General features: G+C 52.0%; 2 protein-coding genes and 1 non-coding gene across 4 annotated transcripts; 2 read left to right on the top strand and 1 right to left on the bottom strand.

Moving 5' to 3' along the window:
* The first annotated feature begins 4,030 nt into the window (after window positions 1-4,030).
* RPS19 (ribosomal protein S19) lies at window positions 4,031-12,089 on the top strand. Its single transcript, XM_036274987.1, has 6 exons — window positions 4,031-4,093; window positions 4,533-4,603; window positions 4,877-4,977; window positions 10,442-10,625; window positions 11,139-11,193; window positions 12,022-12,089. Exons 2-6 carry the CDS (start codon window positions 4,533-4,535, stop codon window positions 12,046-12,048), a joined length of 438 nt encoding a protein of 145 aa, XP_036130880.1. The 5' UTR covers window positions 4,031-4,093; the 3' UTR covers window positions 12,049-12,089.
* A 1,792-nt stretch (window positions 12,090-13,881) lies between these two features.
* On the bottom strand, window positions 13,882-13,983 carry LOC118639640. The gene has a single exon (XR_004961220.1). It is a non-coding gene; the product is annotated as a U6 spliceosomal RNA (small nuclear RNA).
* A 2,318-nt stretch (window positions 13,984-16,301) lies between these two features.
* CD79A (CD79a molecule) lies at window positions 16,302-20,094 on the top strand. 2 transcript variants are annotated; one of them, XM_036275182.1, is made up of 5 exons: window positions 16,302-16,579; window positions 18,252-18,446; window positions 18,778-18,896; window positions 19,440-19,508; window positions 19,634-20,094. In XM_036275182.1, the coding sequence occupies exons 1-5, from the start codon at window positions 16,504-16,506 to the stop codon at window positions 19,745-19,747; spliced, it is 573 nt and encodes a 190-aa protein (XP_036131075.1). In that variant the 5' UTR covers window positions 16,302-16,503; the 3' UTR covers window positions 19,748-20,094. The 2 variants fall into 2 exon arrangements, with proteins under 2 accessions (XP_036131075.1, XP_036131074.1); XM_036275181.1 differs by having other exon boundaries at window positions 16,305-16,579; window positions 18,252-18,557.
* Window positions 20,095-20,152: the final 58 nt, after the last annotated feature.

Raw genomic sequence — 20,152 nt, 5'->3', positions numbered from 1 at the left:
AGCGTTGGCCAATGAAACGCCAATTTCATACTATTCTAATATTTTTCAAATGGGGAAACAGGCCAAGCAGGAGAGGAAGAATCAAATTAGTCGTTATCAAGGATCTTTCCTGAACTAGGAAGGTTTGTGTGTCTAAGTTTTGAAGGACCTGTAAAAGGTTAGAGACAATTTTTACCATTTACTGAGTGCCCACTGTATGTTTTTCACATATATCCTCACAGCAACTTGGTAAACTATGCATGATTACTCCCATTCTACAAATAAAGGGACAAGCTTAAAAAGATAAAATTACTTGCCCAAGTATTTTAGGGAGAATGTCTAGGTAAATATTAGAGGACATTTCCTTCTTGCCAAGACTGAAATCAATTAGTAGGTAATTTTTATAAAACATAGTGTGAAAGATTCAGGACTCCAGGAGACAGACATGAGTCCCAAGGGTTTTTCAAAAAGTATTTTATTTTTCTATTCAATATATCATGAAGTAGTATTAAGATCGTACCTGCATTTGTTTCTTAGTCCTCTGCTGTCAAGTCCTCCCCTTGAACCATTCCAAATATATGAAGACCTATTTAGCTATTCCAAAGATATTAAGCCTTGGAGATCCCCACTCCCATGCCCACCCTTCAGAAAGGCAGACAGGCCCTGGCCAATGTGGCTCAGTTGATTGGGCATCGTCCTGTATACTAAAAGGTTGCTGGTTCAATTCCTGGTCAGCACACATGTCCAGGTTACGGGCTCAATCTCCAATAAGGGGTGTGCAGGAGGCAGCTGATCTATGTTTCTCTCTCTCTCTTTCTCTCTCTCCCCCTCCCTCCCTCCCTCCCTCTCTCTCTCTCCCTTTCCCTTCCTCTCTCTCAAAATCACTTTACAAAAGTAAAGAATTTCCCTGGCCAGTGTGGCTCAGCGATTAAAGCATCTGGATTCCCATAACCCAGGCATGTGCCCTGACTGAGAATCGAACTGGTAACCTGATGCACAGGATGATGCTCCATCCACTGAGCCACATCAGCCAGGCTATCTCAGACCATTTTTAAAGTCTCTGTTGATGGGACTGAAGGGACTAGAGCATTCATCAGTTGTAGTTTCAAATCCCAGCTCACGCTTTAACCTTGTCCTTGGCCAAGTGACTTGACTCTCTAAGCCCCAGTTGCCTGGTCTGTAACTACCTCACAGAGTTGTTGAGATTATCAACCTGTAAAAATGAACTCCTACACAAATTAACACCAAGGACACAGTGCTGAGGAACCATGCTATCTAAAATCAAAGACTGTCAGAATGTTTGCTCTTTGAAATCACCAACAATAGTGAGAATGAGACATCTCACTCTTTCCTGGAAAGTCTAAGTCACTGACACAGAGAAGCAGTCATGATTCCAGCCCAGGTGCAGAGTTTCAGAGGAGGGTTTCTAGAGATAATATTGCACATTTATCTTAACCCTGTAATTCCCAAGGAAACAGGACCCTGTATTTGCTTCTCAGCCTAGGCACGATGTTGACTCAATTGCATAAAACATGCTTTGCCTTGGGTCTATCAGAACACTGCTCAATATAAATTTTACCTAAGCTCCATCCTTCTGCAAATCCTATGTTAACCTTGTCTCTCCCTTTGTTTGATGAGGCACTACACAGTTCCTCTGAAGAGCTCTTTTCTTTTTTTTAATCCTCACCTGAGGACATTTTTTCCATTTTTTGTTCAGATAGAGCGGGAGGGAGAGAGAGGAAGAGAGAGAGAGAGAAACATCGATGTGAAGGGACACATCAAGTGGCTGCCACCCGCACGACCAACCAGGGCCGGGGACAAACTGCAACCGAGGTACGTGCCCTTAGCAGGAACCGAACCCTGGTCTCTGTACAGCAGGCCGATGCTCCAACCGCTGAGCCAAACAGGCCAGGGCTCTTTTTTCTTTTTAAAGAAATATTTGGTGAATTGACTAAAGGGAATTAAGCTTAAATGATTCAGCATTGATATTAGAAATGTACATCAGAAATGTATAAAAATTGAATATAAATAACCAAATATAAGAAAAGAAAAAAAAAAAAAAAACCCCAAGTGTATGGGTACATTTACAGTTACATATGGATACAAATATAAATTCAACACACATAAGCTGATTCACAGGTGGGGGGAATATGAAATACTAAAACTATTCTCAAGTTTTAAGAACAATGCAAAATAGGTTTTGACAACATTCTACATGAATGTAAAGCCCCTAATTTAAATACATGATATTATGCCCTGGCCGGTTTGGCTCAGCAGTTAGAGCGTCAACCTGAGGACCAGAGAGTTTCAAATTTGATCCCTGGCCCCCAGTTGGGGTTTGTGGGAGACAACCAATTGATGTCTCTCTCTCACATCTATGTTTCTCTCTCTCTCTCCCCTCACCTCCCGCCCCACTCCCTCCTTCCCATTCTATCTAAGAAAATCAATGGAAAAAAATATATCCTCAGGCGAAGATTAACAAAAAAGTAAATACATGATTGTATCATGCTAGAAGCATGGTTGGTGTTATAAACTGAATGTTTGTGCCCTCCTCCCCCCAAAATTAATATGTTAAAACCTAATGCCCAATGTAATGGTATTTGGAGGTGGTGCCTTTGGGATGTGATTAGATCATGAGGGTGCAGTCCTCATAAATAGAGTTAGTGTTCTCATCAAAAAGGCCCAGAGAGCTTCCTTTCACCCTTTGCACCATGAGGACACACAAAAGATGGTAGTCTATGATCCAGGAAATGGGCCCTCTCCAGACACGAAATCTGCTGGTGATTTTGTACTTCTGAGCCTGCAGAAAAATAAATTTCTGCTGTTTACAAGCCACCCTGTCAGTGGTATTTTGTTACAGCAGCCTAACCTAAGACAGTTGGTTTTAATTATAACAGATATTGGTATAAAATACTGGCTTAATAATTAAGGTATTTTGCATACACAGTAGCTCACTGTGGAAAAAAATTTTTTGCTCTTGTTTTAAACTCTCAAACATAAGAAAATAGCTACACACATTTAAATATTTCCATTTTTGTAGCAAGTTAACACTTCCATCAGACTATAGGTGTGTCCTTGTTCTTGAACCATATAAGGATTAAACTAGAGTGTGCATGTGATAATACTACATAATGTTTACCTATGGCTGGCACAGAATAGGCACACACAAAAACTATCACTAGAACTCATATGTGATGCACCATGTACAGAAGCAGTCACTTAAAAGAGGCAAATAATCGGGATCTCGATATTTCCGTTTAAATATTTTTCTTCTTTTTCTTAATGGAGAGACTGAAGACAAGGCAAATGGACAGCCTAAGGCTGCACAGGTCCATAAGGTAGATAAATATAAACGGTCATGTAAGGCTAAGGGTTGAACGAACAGATTCCGGCACTAGGAGGCAGAGCTGAACAAATTTCTCCGAAGGCTCCGCCTCCACCTCGTTGTCCCTTCCCTTATCTCCCCTCTGCCCCCAGCGCCTTATTCCAATTCCGTTAGCCTGGGTTGCGGTGGAGTAATTTCCGCCCTAAGAAGGGAGGGGCTTCCGACTCCTGCTCTCGCGAGAACTAGTGGTCGAAACAGAAAAGGTAATGGACACATTTCTTAACACTTCCTCTGGGTTTCCCACCACAGTTCCGCCCTTACTACCCCACTTCCGCCCAGTAAAGCCACTTCCACTTAGGAGGGTGGGCGGTAGTTACTCTGGAGACGCCGGAAGTGGCTCAGTCTTTTCCCAGCCCACGGAACTTCATAACTTCCGCCATCAGTGTCCTCCGCTGCTGTTTCGATCAATGCAAACGAAACCAGTTTCCCCCCAGCTCTAGACGGGAACGCTCTCCTCGATTACGCTCCGGGAAAAGGAGGGGCCCGGAAGAAACAGGCCTCCATATACGTCCCCATAGCTTTTTCCTTTGCCTTCCCATCCCCCTCACTAGACGCACCCGCCCACCTCGGCGTAAGCGAAGCCCCATTTGCCCTGAGATAGGCGGAGCTGCCTTGTCTAACCCCGTTCTCGCGATCTCTCAGAACTCTCGCGAGACCCGACGCCCGACTTGTGCGCCCGGGAAACCCCGTTGCTCCCTTTCCCCTGGCTGGCAGCGCGGAGGCCGCACGGTAAGACTAGCGCTCTGACTCGGGCTGGGTGCTGAGCATCGAGACCCGGCTGCCCGGCCCCAAGCGCATGCCTCGGAGCTCTGGGGTGTCCGCGCGGCACCGCCCCGCCCCCTGAAGTCGCAGCCACGTGCGAGCTGCAGGCCCGGACATGCCGGCTCGGCGCGGTCGGAGCACCGAGCCTTGGCCTGGTGGGCAGCCGGGAGTGCCGCGACGCCCAGAGGCAGGGACGGGGGTCCTACAGCGTCTCCAGCATCGCGGGCGGGCTGCGTTCGTGCGGCCCACACAGACCGTGGGCGCCGGTGAACTCTAGGACCCACAGGCGCCAGGCCGTTAGGGCCCGGAGTTGTGGTCGGGAGGGCGGCGGTGTCGGTCGCGCTCGGGCTCCCCGGCCGGCGGTCCTGTCTTCAGGTCGTGCTCACATCCTTGGTCCTTCTCGCAGATGCCCGGAGTCACTGTAAAAGACGTGAACCAGCAGGAGTTCGTCAGAGCTCTGGCCGCCTTCCTCAAAAAGTGAGTGTGGGGACCGGTTCCCGACGGTGCAGGCGGTGGTCCTTGCCTGGCCCCCGGCCCGCAGTGCCCTCTTCTGGCCGGGGACTTAGAGAGGACCTCGGTGCGGAGTCCACCCTTTCTGCACGAGGCCTGGGTAGTGTTTGTGTTTCAGCCTCTTTATCGATGTTCTGGGCAACATCCGCCTCCTGTTAACCCCTAGTCCTGTTGAGGGAACGGGGTGAGGGGTTTTGTGGAGATCGGTGAATTGTGCCTTTCTTACTGTCTTGGTTCTAGGTCCGGGAAGCTGAAAGTCCCTGAATGGGTGGACACTGTCAAGCTGGCCAAGCATAAAGAGCTGGCTCCCTATGATGAGAATTGGTTCTACACACGAGCTGGTGAGCAGCTGGGGCCTTTGGCTGGGTAGTGGGGAGCTGAGTGACCCCTGGCCCAGGCCATACTTCTGTCCCCTTTGTGAGCTTTTCCTTGCCTTCCTCCCCCACTGCAAGAGTGCAGAAGCCTTTTGACTCTGTCACTGTGTGCTTTTGCATGACAGTCAAGAATTTACCCTGACTTTGCTTCTTCATTTGTAAGAGGTTTGTGTGAGAATCTGTGGCATCTTCTGATCCTCAAGGGAAACCCAAGGACAAATGAGTGTTTATATTTTGCTTAGAGGTGGTTTGTTTTAGAGACAGACATTATCCTTTTTATATCCGTGGAGTCCAGACTCCACAGGTTCAGATCCTTCTCTACACTTAATTGGTGGCCTCCATCTGCCTGTGCTTTCTGTTTTTCTGTTTCTAAAATGGAGCTAATGGTGTATCCATGCGGATTATTGTCAGATCAAATGAGCTTAATACAGGCAAACTTTTAAAATATGCTTGCCTATTGCAGAGTAATCATAGAAAAAAGTCAGCTGTTTTCTTTTTACTGCTCAGATTATCATGCTAGCTTCCTCCCTGTGTCTGGCAAGTTATTCCTAAATGGTTGGGAATCTGGTAAGGTCACTCCTTGCTCTAAATCTTGACAAGTCCCAAATACTCAGAAGAAAATCTTATGGTCCCCCTGTGACCACTTACCAGCCCCCTCTTTTATTAATCTTCCAGTAATAACAACTTGGAAGGATTGCAGCTGGAACCCCTGACTTGCACAGTGCTAGCTCTCACCTGTTCTTAACATTTCAAGTTTCCCTGTACTGTTGCCCACAACCTTCGTCTATAGGGACTCTGTCCTGGTCAAAGCTTGTCTCCAGATGGGAAATTGGTGGGAAGCAGAGTTTTGAAATTGACCAAACTTCAGAATGACCTGGAGAAGAGTTGCCCTGGGTACCGGTTGCTCAGCACTTCAGACCATGTATTTTGCAGATTGGTCATGTACTTGTGCATCAGATGTCCCTGGGGTGCTCTAGACTGGGCACGGGTGCCAATATGACTTAGCCACAGCCTCTGGCTGACCCCTGAAGACTAGAAGTTCAACTTTGTGAAGTGGGAAGGGTCGGTGAGGGGACGCTGTCTTGACTTTTCTGGGCACACAACAGTGAAAGGACCTGGACAAAATCATATCCCATCACCCATCTTGGGAAGCAAGGCTGCCTGGTCCTGGATGTTCTTTGCCAGTGCCCCAAGAGTCGGTAGGTCAGGGCAGCTTTGGATCTGAGGTTGGGAGAAAGAATCTAAGAGCTTTTCCCTTTTTTTTTTTTTGGTATGTGCCCCTAGTGGGAACCGAACCCCATACTCTCTGGTCCATAGGCTGACGCTCCAACCACTGAGCCAAACTGGCCAGGGCAGAGCTTTTCCCATTTTAATCTGTACCTATCAAAACTTCCCAAACAGGACCGGTGCTTTCTGTTTTATAGGTTTGTCCCACCTGTCATTGCCGAGTAGAGGGGCTCCATCTCTTCCCTGGCGGTCTTTCATACTTTATTTTTTAGGTGGGGGGAGCTTAACGGGAAATTGGGTTGAGGCCCTGTGTAATTTTTATTTGCTATGGCCCCTTTTTGCCCTCCATGCCCCTTCCCCAGGATCTCATACTGGGGTGTGTCCTGTGCCGACCCTGCTGGTTTTCCTTAGGTTCCAGACCAAGGTCTGTTGTGTGCATTTTTGTTGGGGTTGCAGCCACACCCATCTGTACATCCACAGCAGAGCACAGTTGCAATTGTGACAGATAATACGGCCTAAAAAACCTAAGGTATTTGCTGTCTGACCCTTTACAAGAAAAGTTTGCCGACCTCTATTCTAGAATCTAGGGTGCTCTCACCTAGTTTGGTGGTCAGTTTATTCTCTGTACAATTTGGAGTCATCGGACATTCTCATTACCAAAGAGGAAACAGGCACAGACAGGAGAAGGGACCCAGGGTGGGTAGAGCACAGCAGGATCTATGCTGTATTTGCTTTTTGCTCTTTCTGGATCATGGGGACTTGGCCTGTTTTGCCCCCTTAGTTTTGGGGCATTGGCAGTGATGGGGGTATAAATTCTGGAGGTTTGTAGGAGCTAGTGTAGAGTGAAGGGGCCCCTCTGAGGGCAGTCCAGAAGAGGGACAGCTGTAGGAGTAAGGAGTCTCCAGGCAGTGGCGGGGTGAGGAATGAGGTGGGGCTAGAAAGAACCTGTGTTGGAAGAGTGGAGACCTGTTGCGAAGGGAAGAACAGTGTCAAGGGAAGACCACTTGTGAAGGGGTTGGTGCAGTGTGGCCCTGGATAAGCCTCTGGTTCTCTCAATTCTCAAAATGGCCTACTTTGGCGGGGGGTGCGGTGACAGTCCAGTGTGTATCTTTAGGTTCTGGTGGTGAGCAGCTGCTAAGTTCGGACGCCTGAGTGCATTTTATAATAGGATAGAGACTAGTCTTCATAACCCTGCACAGGGTTCATGCTGTGTTAGTGGAAGGAACAAGGCTTGGGAGACATTGCAGGAGCAAGTCAAGGGGTGAGTCAAGGTCAGGGAACTGATTTTATCCCTTAGAAATGTAGCAGAGAAGGGTCAAGGGCAAAATGCATCTGAAGGCTTCCTTACCTCACTTTGACTCAGTAGGTCAGGATGGGACCACAAATCTGAACTTAAAACCAACAATTGAGGTGCTAACCTGTGAAGATACTTGGCAAAACATTGCTTGGTCAGCCACGTGCTCAGCACAGTGTTACCATGACTCTCATTGCAGCATGTCCTATCTAGTGGCCTAGCAAGACATGCAGCTACCCTACCTTGACTGGACTCACAGAAGGTAGGAGACCCTACACGGTCCCTCCTTCACAGCTCAAGGTGGGGAATGACTCCTCAACAAGGTTTCCCGAGGAGCGGGTGGCCATTGAAGGGACCAAAGGAAAAGCCATTTGTGACCCCTGCTCACTGGTCCTCATAAACACCAGCTGGGGTGGCCTGGCTTGGTGTGGTTACAACTCTACTTAAGGGGGAGGGTGCCGGGGACTGGGTCTCAAGGGCTGAAGAGAGGAGAGTGAAAAAGAGGTCAGTATTTCAACTACTAAAACTTTCAATTTGTGAGCTTAATCTTCCTCCTTAGTAGGTCAGGAAGATAATTGTCACAAACTGATGTGGGGGTGGGGCTTGTAACATCCGACAGCACTCCAGATGATTTTACATAGTATTAAGGACATTTAAACCCAACCCACCCTCTTGAAGAAACTAATAGGCTTTACAGGGGCTTATTCTCTGCCAGTCACTACTCAGGATTGAAGTAAGCCGTCCCCTTCATTACCGCCACACAAACCTGAAAGGTGGGCAGACTCACGGCTGATGAGGAGCAGTGTTAGGCCACCCTTTCCATAGGAAGCCCAGTCGGACTGGCCAGAGCCAGTCCTGACACCGCAAGACCAAGTTTGGGCATCTCGTTTCTGCTGTGCAGCCTCTTCTGAGTGTCTCGGGAATGTTCATCTTCCCCTCTCTCTGAGGCTGTCCTCTCCCCGGCCTGAGTGGGAAAGCAGGTCTCCACCCAGAGCCAGGGGGCACGTCCAGGGACAAGCACAGGTGGGACATTGGTGGGTGTTGGGCATTTGCACTGGCCTTAAAGGGTGTTTTCCAGGGATGTCCCTGCTGGTAAAAAGATTGTGTGCAGTGACATACCAAGTGAGTCTCTTCATCCTCACAGAGGGTGGGCGGCTTGGTGCCTGGAAGAGGGGCTGGGTGAGGGAAAGGTTGGGGTAGAAAGGACCAAGGAGCCCTGGGCGGTTTGGCTTGGCGATTAGAGCAGCGGCCTGCGGTCCAGAGAGACCCGGGTTTGGTTCCCGCTAAGGGCACATACCTCGGTTGCAGTTTGTCCCCGGCCCTGGTTGGGTCGTGCGGGTGGCAACCTCTCGTGTGTCCCTTTCACATGGATGTTTCTCTCTCCCTCTCCCTCCCTCCCACTCTATCTGAACAAAAAATGGAAAAATGTCCTCGGGTGAGGATTTAAAAAAAAAAGAAAGAACCAAGGAGAGTGGTTACTAAAGTGAGCAGAGGCAGTGAGACCACAGAGACCCCAGAAGCCCATGGCTGTTTGAGATGATCAGGGCAGGGAAGGCTGGAAACAGGTAGCATGGAAGAAGCTCTAGGAACCGCAGCTGAAGGGGACGTGGAACCCACCTCACCTGTCAGTCCCACTCACCCTTGTTCACAACACTGGTGGGTCACAGGCATGGCCCAGCGCTTGGCTCTCAGCAATAAGTAGTTATAACACTAGTCTCAGGATCATGGAGTGGCCTGGAGTCTCTGCTCTTTAGCTCCCAGCTAGGCAGGGCCATGTGATGACTGAAGTCTGGGCACTTGTGCACCTCAACCCCAATTCCTGTGACTCAGTGGTCCCCTGGGGTAGGAAACCAAAACAGTCTGGGAGAGCTGTCCCTCTAGGGCCTGTTTCCTTTTCTGTAAAGGACAACAGTACTTGACACATTTGCAGGGAATCATTACAATAACCCTCCTCTGAAGGACAGTTACTCCTGCTTCTAGGATAAGGGTAGGTGACTTGCCAGGGCCACACTAATAGGCCAGCTCCTGAGTCATCTTAGTACCGCATGAGAGAATGAAAAGCGGGTGTACGGGGCCTGGCAGACGGGCGCGCCACACGAAGTGAGTACTTGCAAGGAGGCTGGCCAGGTGGACCAGGGACTTACCCAAGCCAGTCTAGGGACAGTAACCCCATGTCCACAGAGGGGGTGATGCACATTCTAGGTTAGGAACATCTGCATGGGGTCTCAGTCCTGCCCTTCCCCCCAATATCACTGGGGCCCAGAGTGCAGTCAAGTGGCAATGGGTCCTTTCACTCTCCTGCCCCTTGGGTATATGGGGCAGACAGTTGTGGCTTAAACACATGATAAACTCTGCCTATGGGCCTTTGGGTCCAGCCTCAGCAATATGGTTTCAGCAGTCCCTCCACCGCCTGGGTGTCCCTGTCTCTCAGCCTGGGCCCAGGGTGCAGTATGGCTTGGTCGTGGTAGGAGAGGGGGGTCAGATCCGGGGTCTTAGTGTGTGTACTCGGTTTTCCAGGCTGTAAAATAGTGGGAATTTGCGCCCTGGCCGGTTTGGCTCAGCGGTTAGAGCATTCCACCTGCGGTCCAGAGAGACCCGGGTTCGGTTCCCGCTAAGCATGTACCTTGGTTGCAGTTTGTCCCCGGCCCTGGTTGGTCGTGTGGGTGGCAGCCACTTGATGTGTCCCTTTCACATTGATGTTTCCCTCTCTCTCTCTCATTCTCTCTCTCCCTGCCACTCTATCTGTACAAAAAATGGAAAAATGTCCTCGGGTGAGAATGAAAAAAAAAAAATAGTGGGAATTTGCTGCCACTCACAGAAATGTGTATGTGGCGAGGCCCTTGCCTCAGCTGTGGAGAGGAGTCTTCACTGCCTGAGAAGGGTCCTGAGCCTCCCTCGCACCCCACCCAGCTTCCACAGCACGGCACCTGTACCTCCGTGGTGGCGCTGGGGTTGGCTCCATGACCAAGATCTATGGAGGACGGCAGAGAAATGGTGTCATGCCCAGCCACTTTAGCAGAGGCTCCAAGAGTGTGGCCCGCCGGGTCCTCCAAGCCCTGGAGGGGCTGAAAATGGTGGAAAAGGACCAGGATGGGTAAGCAAGGAAGGGAAAGGGGGGTGATGGAGGAACCTTGGGGCCAAGTCACTTATAATGAAGTTAGCGAGGGCCGTCCCCCTCTCCCCTCACAGAGAGGTGCCAGGTCTGCCCCTGCACTATCTGCCCCTGACCCTCAGGTGGGCAGGAAATTCTGCAGAAAAGAAAACAGCTAAGGGCCTCACCCCGACCTCTCTAGCTGACTACCCTGGGCTCAAGGAAGGTAATTTAGCGACTGTCCGCTTTCATTAGCCTGCTCGTTAACTTTGCCCAATTGATTTTTCGGAGCTTTTGATCTAATGCTTGCACAAACGACACCCTGTCAGCTCCCAGTGGGGCTCCCACTCCCGCCCCAACCTCGTTAGAATGCAGCCCACTGGAGCTCTCGGTGGGACTTGGCTGGCAGCATGTGGTCCTGTGGCCAGCTGCCTTTTGGGGAAGCCTGACTCACATCCGGGAGGGGGTTTGAGAATCTGCACTCGCCTGTGGCTACATGACCCTTCTGTCCTCCAGGGGCCGCAAACTGACACCTCAGGGACAGAGAGATCTGGACAGAATCGCAGGACAGGTGAGGCCTGGGTGCATGCTAGGGCTGGGTCCTTCTGTCACTGCCTGAGCTTTGTCGGATCAGAATTTCCTTCCCTGGGAGCAGGCAGCAGACTGACTTCTTGCCAGAGCTGGGGTTATGGGAACCCGGGCCGTGGTGCAGCTGGGCTGCTTTTCCTGCAGGGCATTGGCCTTGCACAGATTCTGGCTTCAGTGTTTCGTCCTTACTCTTCATGCTGGCTGAGCATCGGGTCGAGGGGAGGCGGGCTGGCTCAGAACTCAGGTCTCCATCCCAATGACTGACTGGTTGGACACCCTTGGGTCAGGCGGTGCAGCTGGAGCCCGTCTCCCTGTCGCTGGAGCGATTTGCTCCCGCCTGCCTCAGAGTGGTGGTTAGGGTTCAGTGAGCTGCAAGCAGTGGGAGCCCACCAGGGCCTGGCATGAACCCATTGCTGGTTTCCTTTCTGTGTCATTGACCCGGGCCTCCTAGGAGCCTTGGAGTGTTTAGTCACTTAGTCAGGTGTCAGAAAGGAATGGAAAGTGTCGCCCTCTGAGAGTCCAGTGGCCTGAAAGAAGGTGAACTTTTCCAGAGCAGGGCCTGGCACAGACACCAGTGTGTATGACGGGGCATCGGCAGTATTGGAATCCCACTCTTCCCTGAGTCCCAGTTGACACTTCTGTTAAAATGGAGGGAATACCTGGGATTGTGAGAATTAGACAAGATGAATACATGTGAGACTACAAATCAGGGTGCCTGGTGTCGTCTGGGCGGTGGGTAGCTATTACAAAGTGCCGGAACACGGACCCCATGGCTGATCTTAACTCACTCACTCTTCCATCTTTCCCATAGGTGGCAGCTGCCAACAAGAAGCATTAGAACAAATGCTGGGTTAATAAATTGCCTCATTCGTAATCCTGGTCTGGGTCTCTTGATTGTCTGCTCCTCTTCCATTTGGGGACATAGGAAGAAGGAGCCGGGGTCCCTGGGTTGCTGTGACTGCAATTCGCAGAAAAGGAGAAGCTGAAAGAGGCTGTTCAAGCAGTGGCCCCTGCTGGAACACAACAGGAGGGGCGTTGGGGCCCACGTTTTCTTGGGACAGAGCCCTGACTCCCTGTGGCCCCTTGAGCCCACTCCAGCTCAGGTGTCTGGTACGCACCTCCTTTCCCTGGCCTACGTGGGCAGGATGGTCTTGCCTGAGCCTTCACTTCTGCATTGTGGCTTTGGGTGCTGCTGTGAAATGGAGCTAGGTGTGCCTGGCCCGGGACTGTGATGGGTGCTAAAGAGGCACAAGCAGGTTGGGACCTGACTGCCACACCCTGGGGGGGGCGGGGGCAGTAATGCCAAAGTGCCTGCAGAGGCCAAGTACGGGGTCCCTTCGCTTGGTGCAAGGTCCTCGGTGCCAAAGGGGCAAGATCTCTGCCTGTGATTGGGCCCCTGGCACTTTTGGCAGAACCAGTGGATGCCCAGTGGGCATGTGCCAAGCCATAGGGACAAGGGCTCCTTACTGCCCCCATGTGACCAGACCCACCCTCGACTGGGGAGAGCTAATGCTGAGCTGGCATGCGGGAGGCCCCTGAGGTTCCCCCAATCCAGGTTACTCAGATCACACGCCTTGCCTTCTAGTGCCAAGCCTGGACTCTGGTTCCCAAACAACTTTGGTTCGAATTCCAACTCTGCCCCTAATTCTGTGCAACCCCAAGGACTTATTCCTGCTCTAAGCCTTCCTCGTGTGGCGCTGCCTACTGAGGGATTCTGGAGGTACCCGGTGTAGATAGATGGTGCCTGGGCTCAGCACACCGGCAGACAGCCAATTGGTGTTCCCAATTTAAGACCAAGATGTCCAAAGAATATCAAACCAGAATCTACCCGTTGAGGAATGAAGCTGTCATCCCTCCCAGCTCAGGTGTCTGTACTGGAATCTACTGAAGAAACACTTCCAGCCTGCCACGTGCAAGGCGCTTTATAAATAATGTATCTTACTCTGCAACCCTGCAAGGTAGGTGCCAAAAAGCACCTGCAGTGTAGAGAAGGGGAAAGTAAGTCACAAGTTGGGTGATTTGTCAGATGTCCCATAGCTAGGCCAGCATCTGGATCCAGACTCAGGCTCTATCTACTAGGGTGCACTGCCCCCTCGAAAGTGAAGGATATGGGAAAATGAGGTCCAAAGTTACTCCTCGTTCTGGCCCCAGCGCCCTCTCTGCCGACTGAGATTGAAGACATTTCCCAGATTTGTCATGAGAATGAAATGCCAAACATCTGGTTCCCATGCATAACACCAGACACCCCGGTGCTAGGTGAGTGGGGGGGTGGAGTCGCCCAGACAGGCCTAAGAGGGCCTGCAATCCCGCGGCCGCGCCTCTCTGCCGCTGGGGGGCAGTCGAGGGCTTTGAAACCGGCTCGGCTGCAGCCTGTGGTTCCAGGCTACTTTAGGAGGGGGTCATAAGGAGGAACTGAAACACAGAGGGGTTGATGACCTGCTATATACATCAGGGTCCCAACAGAACACCTGGATGCATAGAGGAACAAGGAGAAGGCCTCCAGGCCAGAGAAGAGGAACTCACCCTAGAAACTGCTAAGCACACTAATATTCTCACAGCCTCACAGGGAGAGGGGAGGGTGTGACCAGATTACAGGAGAAGAAACTGAGGCTCAGAGGACCAGTCAGTCGACAGAGCTAAGATTCAAACCCAGGAATGGTGACTTTTTTTAAAAAATATGGAACACCACAAATTTTCATTCCATCCTTGCACAGGGCCCATGCTAATCTCTGTATTGTTCCAATTTTAGTATGTGTGCTGGTGAAGCGAGCATGGAATGGTGACTTGATATTTATTTTTAATCTTCACCCGGGGATATTTTTCCATTTATAGAGAGGAAGAGAGAGAGAAAGATCGATGTGAGAGAGGCACATCAACTGGCTGCCTCCCGCACAGCCCCGACCAGGGCCAGGAACCATACTGCAACCGAGGTATGTGCCCTTGACCAGAATCGAACCTGCGACTCTTTGGTCCATGCACTGACACCACTGAGCCAAATCGGCCAGGGCAACAGTTCCTTTTTTTAAATTATAAAATACTTCAAGCAAACAAACACTATACATGATAGTGAAACACACTCATGAGCCCACCACCCAACTTAAGAAATAAAATAAAACAAGGCATAAAACAGAGACGGACAAAGCCCTCTGTGTACCCTTCCCAGTCACAACCTCCTGGCTTCCCGCAAAAGTAACCCCTCCCCGGAATGGGTGTCACTCCCCTGCACAGGGCTGCACTTTCACCGCAGGTGCACACGTCCCTAGCAGCACACAGCAATGTTTTGCCTTTCGAAAACAAGTCAACTGTATCATGCTACTGTGTCTTCTCATTTTCATGTTTTTTTCTCAGATGCAGCCCTGTTGGCATGTGAGCGTCTGCCTTTTCTCCTGCTGTGTACTACTCTATTTTTTTTTTTATCCTCACCCGAGGACATTTTTTTTTTATATTTTGTTCAGATAGAGTGGGAGGGAGAGAGAGAGAGAAACATCGACGTGAAAGGGACACATCGAGTGGTCGCCACCCACACGACCCAACCAGGGCCGGGGACAAACTGCAACCGAAGTACATGCCCTTAGCGGGAACCGAACCCGGGTCTCTCTGGACCGCAGGCTGACGCTCTAACCGCTGAGCCAAACCGGCCAGGGCTGTACTACTCTATTCACTGTACCAAAATGTATGCATCCATTCGCTTGTGCATGGGCTTTTCATTTGTATCCCAGTTTTTGCTGCCAAAAATCTCCCTGCAATGTTTTACTATGTGTCTCCGTGTGTGTGTGTGCATGTGTGTGTGTGTCAGTGATGGTCCCTCAAGTGTAACCCCTCAGACCTCACTGCCCTCCCCTTTGAACTACAATGATGTTCAAAGGAGCCCTGGCCAGTTTGGCTCAGCAGTTAGAGCATCGGCCCATGGACTGAAGAGTCTCAGGTTGGATTCTGGTCAAGGGCACGTACCTCGGTTGCAGTTCATCCTGGGTCCTGGTCGGGTCGTGCGGGAGGCAACCGTGGCTCTATCGACGTGGCTCTATCACATCGATGTGTCTCTCTGTCTCTCTTTCTCCCCCTCCCTCCCACTCTATCTGATGATAAATGGAAAAATATCCTCAGGTGAGGGATAATAAATAAATAAATAATAAATAAAAATGATGTTCAGAGGAACCTGGGCACATATAGTGACTTAGAATCCCTGCTCCACCACCAGACTATATAATACCAGACAAGTGACAGTGACAGAGTCCCTCTCAGGCCTCAGTTTCCTCTTCTGTAAAAGGGGAAAGGGGAGCTTGCCTACTTGTGGGAGGCTAAAATGAAAAAAGGCCAAGAAAGAGCCCATAGTGGCTATTAACTCCTTGGGTACCGGGATATCATCTCAGGTCACAGCACCAGGGAGATATTCTTATCCTCATCTCTTAGATTTAAAATGCCAAGGCTTGCCCTGGCCGGTGTGGCTCAATGAATGGAGTATCAGCCTGCACACTGAAGGGTCTTGGGTTCAATTCCCAGTCAAAGGCATGTACCTGGGTTGTGGGTTCAATCCCCAGCCCTAGCCCCAGTCAGGGTCGTGTGGGAGGCAACCAATTGATGTGTCTCTCACACTGATGTTTCTCTCTGTTTCTGTCTCTGTCTCTCTCTTTCTCCCCCTCCCTTCTTTCCACTCTCTCTAAAAATAAATGGAAAAAATATCCTTGGATGAGGAATAACAAAAAAATAAAAATAAATGCCAAGGCTTGGAAAGGGAAGCCACCACTTAGTCACAGAACCAGCTGGCCTGCCTCGTTTATTCCTCGTGAGCATTAATAGTAACCAACATTTACTGAGCACCTACTATGCCCACGTGGCGGGCGCTGCGTTCAGTGGTGTGCACGAGCAACACCTTTAACCCCTCATTTCCAACCCCACAAAGTGAGGACAAAGAGGTTCAGACAAGACACAGGTTTTCCTAAGACCGGTAAGAACAGACTAAGAAAGCTCAGAATCACTGTCCTGGTTGTTTGCTCACAGCAGGCACCCAATGAAGAGCCAGGCCTTGAACTGGCCTTGTCCCCCACCCAAGCACCTCCTCTCAGGGGAATTGTGGCCACCACAGGTGCAGGGAGTAGTTCCTCTCTGCTCACGTCTGAAGCAGGAGCTGCTCCTGGCCTGACAGCCAGCTGAAGGGCCCAGCAGTGGGGCCAGTGGAGCCGATCTCCGTGGGGGCTGGGCAGGAAGTGGGGTGGAGTCTGGGACCTGCCAGCGGAGGTGGGATCTGGTACCCCAAGACTGCCACAACCCAGACGAACCAACCCACTGGGAGAACATGCCTGGGGGTCCCAGAGTCCTGCGAGCCCCACCTGGCACACTCTTCCTCCTCATGATCTCTGCTGCTGGCCTGGGTACGTGGCTGACACGCGGGTACTCGGGAGAGGAGTGGGGGCTGGGGAGGCTGAAGAGGGCACAGGCAGAGAGTAGGGCTACAGGAAGGGAGGCAGAGAGGAGTCAGAAGGAGGGGGGCTGGGAAAAGCCTCTGTGGAAACTGCATCTGTCTGCTTGACTGTCCCAAATAGGCCTAGGGGAGGCTGGAGAGGGCTCAGCAATGTTGAAGGGGCATCCACCGCCCCATGGAGGGAAGCAGGGGTCAGAAGTGCCTTCTCCACCCTGCCTCACAGGTCAAAATGAGGAACTAAGGCTGCCCTTGAGCAGGGCAGAGGGGACCTCCCGGAACACTCCGCTTCGGAGGGAAGAAAATGCTTTCCCTCTCTCTGCCTTGAATCCCAGTCACACCCCTACACAGGGGGCCCCTTCTCAGTGCTGGGGAAGGGGTACCTCATGACACCACCCTCCCCACCCTCAGCAATGCCAGCTGGCAGGGCCTCGACCTGCCTGTCTGACTCAGGAGTTCAGAGAGGCAGCTGATCACACAAGGTTACACTGGAGCCAGGCACGGAGCCTGTGACTCTGAGGTTGCTGCCTCTTTCCCCACTTCTTCCTCCTTGTCTCTTCCTTGCCTCCTCCTCCCCGCTCCAGAAGGGGCAGAGCGGCCATGTGGACTGGCCTGGGGCGCTGAAAGTTGGGGCTTCCCAAGCAGCCAGGCTGGGCCACTCAGCTTCCTCTCACTAACCCCCTCTGAGACACTCCCCTAATCCCCAGCCCAAGGACTAAACTCAACCCCTGACCCCCAGGTTGACAGGTGCAGGTCACAGAGAATGAGGGTAGGCTCAGAGACACTGGACAAGGCAGATCCAAGCTGGCAGGAGGAAGCCCAGGGGGCCTGGGGTTTGAATTCCCTGCCACTCCTGCTGCCCCAGGCTTCTGCTTGTCCCACCTGAAAAATGGCATAATCAGCCCTGACCGGTTTGGCTCAGCAGTTAGATCGTGGGTCCGCAGACCAGAGAGTCCTGGGTTCGGTTCCTGCGAAGGGCACGTATCTCGGTTGCAGTTTGTCCCCGGCCTTGGTTGGGGTCCTGTGGGTGGCGACCACTCGATGTGTCTCTCTCACATCAATGTTTCTCTCTCTCTCTCTTCCTCCCTCTCTTTCTTCCACTCTATCTGGAGATAAATGCAAAAATCTCCTCCGGTGAGGATAAAAAAATAAAAATTTAAAAATTTAAATGGCATAATGAGAGAACCTTCTTCCCTGGGGTTTGTGAAAATTACATAAGATAAAGTGTCAGGTGCAGGGCTGGGCGGAGCTGGGAAAGTAGACCAGGGGGACCTTCAGGAAGAGGTGATATCCAAACTGATTCTGCAAGTTGCTGCCTGGGCAGGAGCACTCTGACACCAGGAAACCAAGTATCCAAATGCAAGAGACGGCATGGGGGGAGCAGGAGTGTGTCACCACCCCAGGTGTCTTACTCTCCTCCCCCAGGATATCCTCAACCCACCCCCCCAAGCTGTGTCCTCTCTCTTGGCAGGGGTGTGTCTCTCTCCTCCTCTAGGTACCCCTCCCCTACCTGTCCCAACACTGTGTGTCCTCTGTCCCCCACACACCCAGGAATGCTGCAGCTGCAGGGCTGGCCGGAGCCTGTGTCCCCATCCGCAGTCCCTGACTTATCGGCCTCTTTGCAGGGCCAGGGGGCCAGACCCTGTGGGTGGACTCGGGCCCGCCGTCAGTGACAGTGTTCGTGGGGGAGGAGGCCCGCCTCCCCTGCGTGCACAAGAGCAGCCTCCCCCAAAGCAGACCTAATGTCACGTGGTGGCGGATCCTTGAAGGGAACTTCACGTGGCCCCCTCAGCACTACAACTTGGGCGAGGTCAATATGGGTGAGCTGACCATCCCATCGGTGAACAAGAGCCACAGAGGCCTATACAGGTGCCATGTTCAGGAAAACGAAACGGAAATGCGCTCCTGTGGCACCTACCTCCGTGTGCGTGGTGAGTGCGGTCCCACGGCGGCAGCTGGGGACTGCTGGCCTCCTGTCTGGGAAGCGGGGGCAGAGCCAGAGCCTGCATCACGGCATCCTTACTTCCCGCTCCCACACGTAACCCTTTCTCATCTGCACGTGGGGGCTTTCAGTGGGGCCTTGCTGGGGGCGGGGCCTTGCTGGGGGCGGGGCCAGCCGCCAGGGCTCTGAGCAGCGCCCCGTCCTCACAGAGCCTACCCCCAGACCCTTCCTGGACATGGCGGAGGGCACCAAGAACAACATCATCACAGCTGAGGGGATCATCCTGCTGTTCTGCGCTGTGGTGCCAGGGACACTGCTGCTGTTCAGGGTGAGCCACTTGGGACCAGGCCCCCGAGTCGAAGGGTCCCCACCCAACACTTGGGAGAATGATAGCACCCACCCCACAGGGGCCATGGGGGTGGGGGAGTGTGAACAAATTAACACAATGACAGGGATTTACACGGTGCTGGGGGCGGTGTCCTTGCTCAGTCTCCCCTCAAGGCTGTCCTCATTGCCCATCTCTAGGGATGTTCTCACTCTATACCTCCCCCTCAAAGGTACTTTACTCTCCCCTGACCCAGGAATGCTGTGCCCTCCAGATGTAGCCAAGGCCAGGGCAGATGGGGGCTGGGGTCCTCCCAGTCTCTGACCTGCAGTCCCTTTAGGCCACAGGGCAACTATAGCAATTTACTATTGATGTTATTATTCATGGAGAACAACTAGGCAGTAGAGACAGCCAAAAGCGGCTTGGACCCAGAGAGACTTGCTATTTACCCAATATGTGGCTTTCAGCAACATCCCTTAGTTTTGGTAAAGCACCTCCTGACATCTAGGAGGGTCTGAAAACATACCCCTCCTTCCTCCCCCCCAGAAACGGTGGCAGAATGTGAAGTTCGGGGTGGACCCCAGAGATGACTATGAAGATGAAAATCTTTATGAGGTGAGTGGAAGGTGGGGACAGATTAGGAGCAAGTATGTCCGGGGGGGTCCTCATGGGCTAGGCTGGGGGCAGGGCCCTAGGTATCAGGACCCTGAGGCCCACCACCACGTTTGCACCCACCCCAGGGCCTGAACCTTGATGACTGCTCCATGTACGAGGACATCTCCCGGGGCCTCCAGGGCACCTACCAGGACGTGGGCAGCCTCCACATCGGAGACGTCCAGCTGGAGAAGCCATGACTGTGACCAGCCAGCTAGGCTGCCCCTCCCTGCTGTGCTCCCGGCTCCAGTGTCTCCCTTTCTCCCTGGCACCAGCTCTTTTCACAATCATTCCTGGGAGTGTCCTGCATCAACTTCCCCCTTGGGAGTGTCCATGCTTCCTCCGTCTAGACTGCCCTCATCCCTTCCACACACCCTAACTCAGTCCTCTCTCTGCTGCCCTTCCAGGCTCCCACCCACTCACCCACCCAGCTGGTAATGAGCCCTTAATCACTGCCTCTAGGGGACTGATTGTAGCAGCCTCAGTGTCACCTCCCCCCTCCCTGCTCTGTCATGGCCACTTAGCAATAATAAATGCTTCCCAACTACAGACCTTGGCAGCAGTCATGGATCTCATGGGGACCACCCACCCTCCTCCCCTGGGAC

This window comes from Molossus molossus, unplaced genomic scaffold (assembly GCF_014108415.1).
Source record: "Molossus molossus isolate mMolMol1 unplaced genomic scaffold, mMolMol1.p scaffold_m16_p_21, whole genome shotgun sequence".
Classification (NCBI taxonomy): domain Eukaryota; kingdom Metazoa; phylum Chordata; class Mammalia; order Chiroptera; family Molossidae; genus Molossus; species Molossus molossus.
This window is presented reverse-complemented; position numbering and strand designations above follow the sequence as displayed.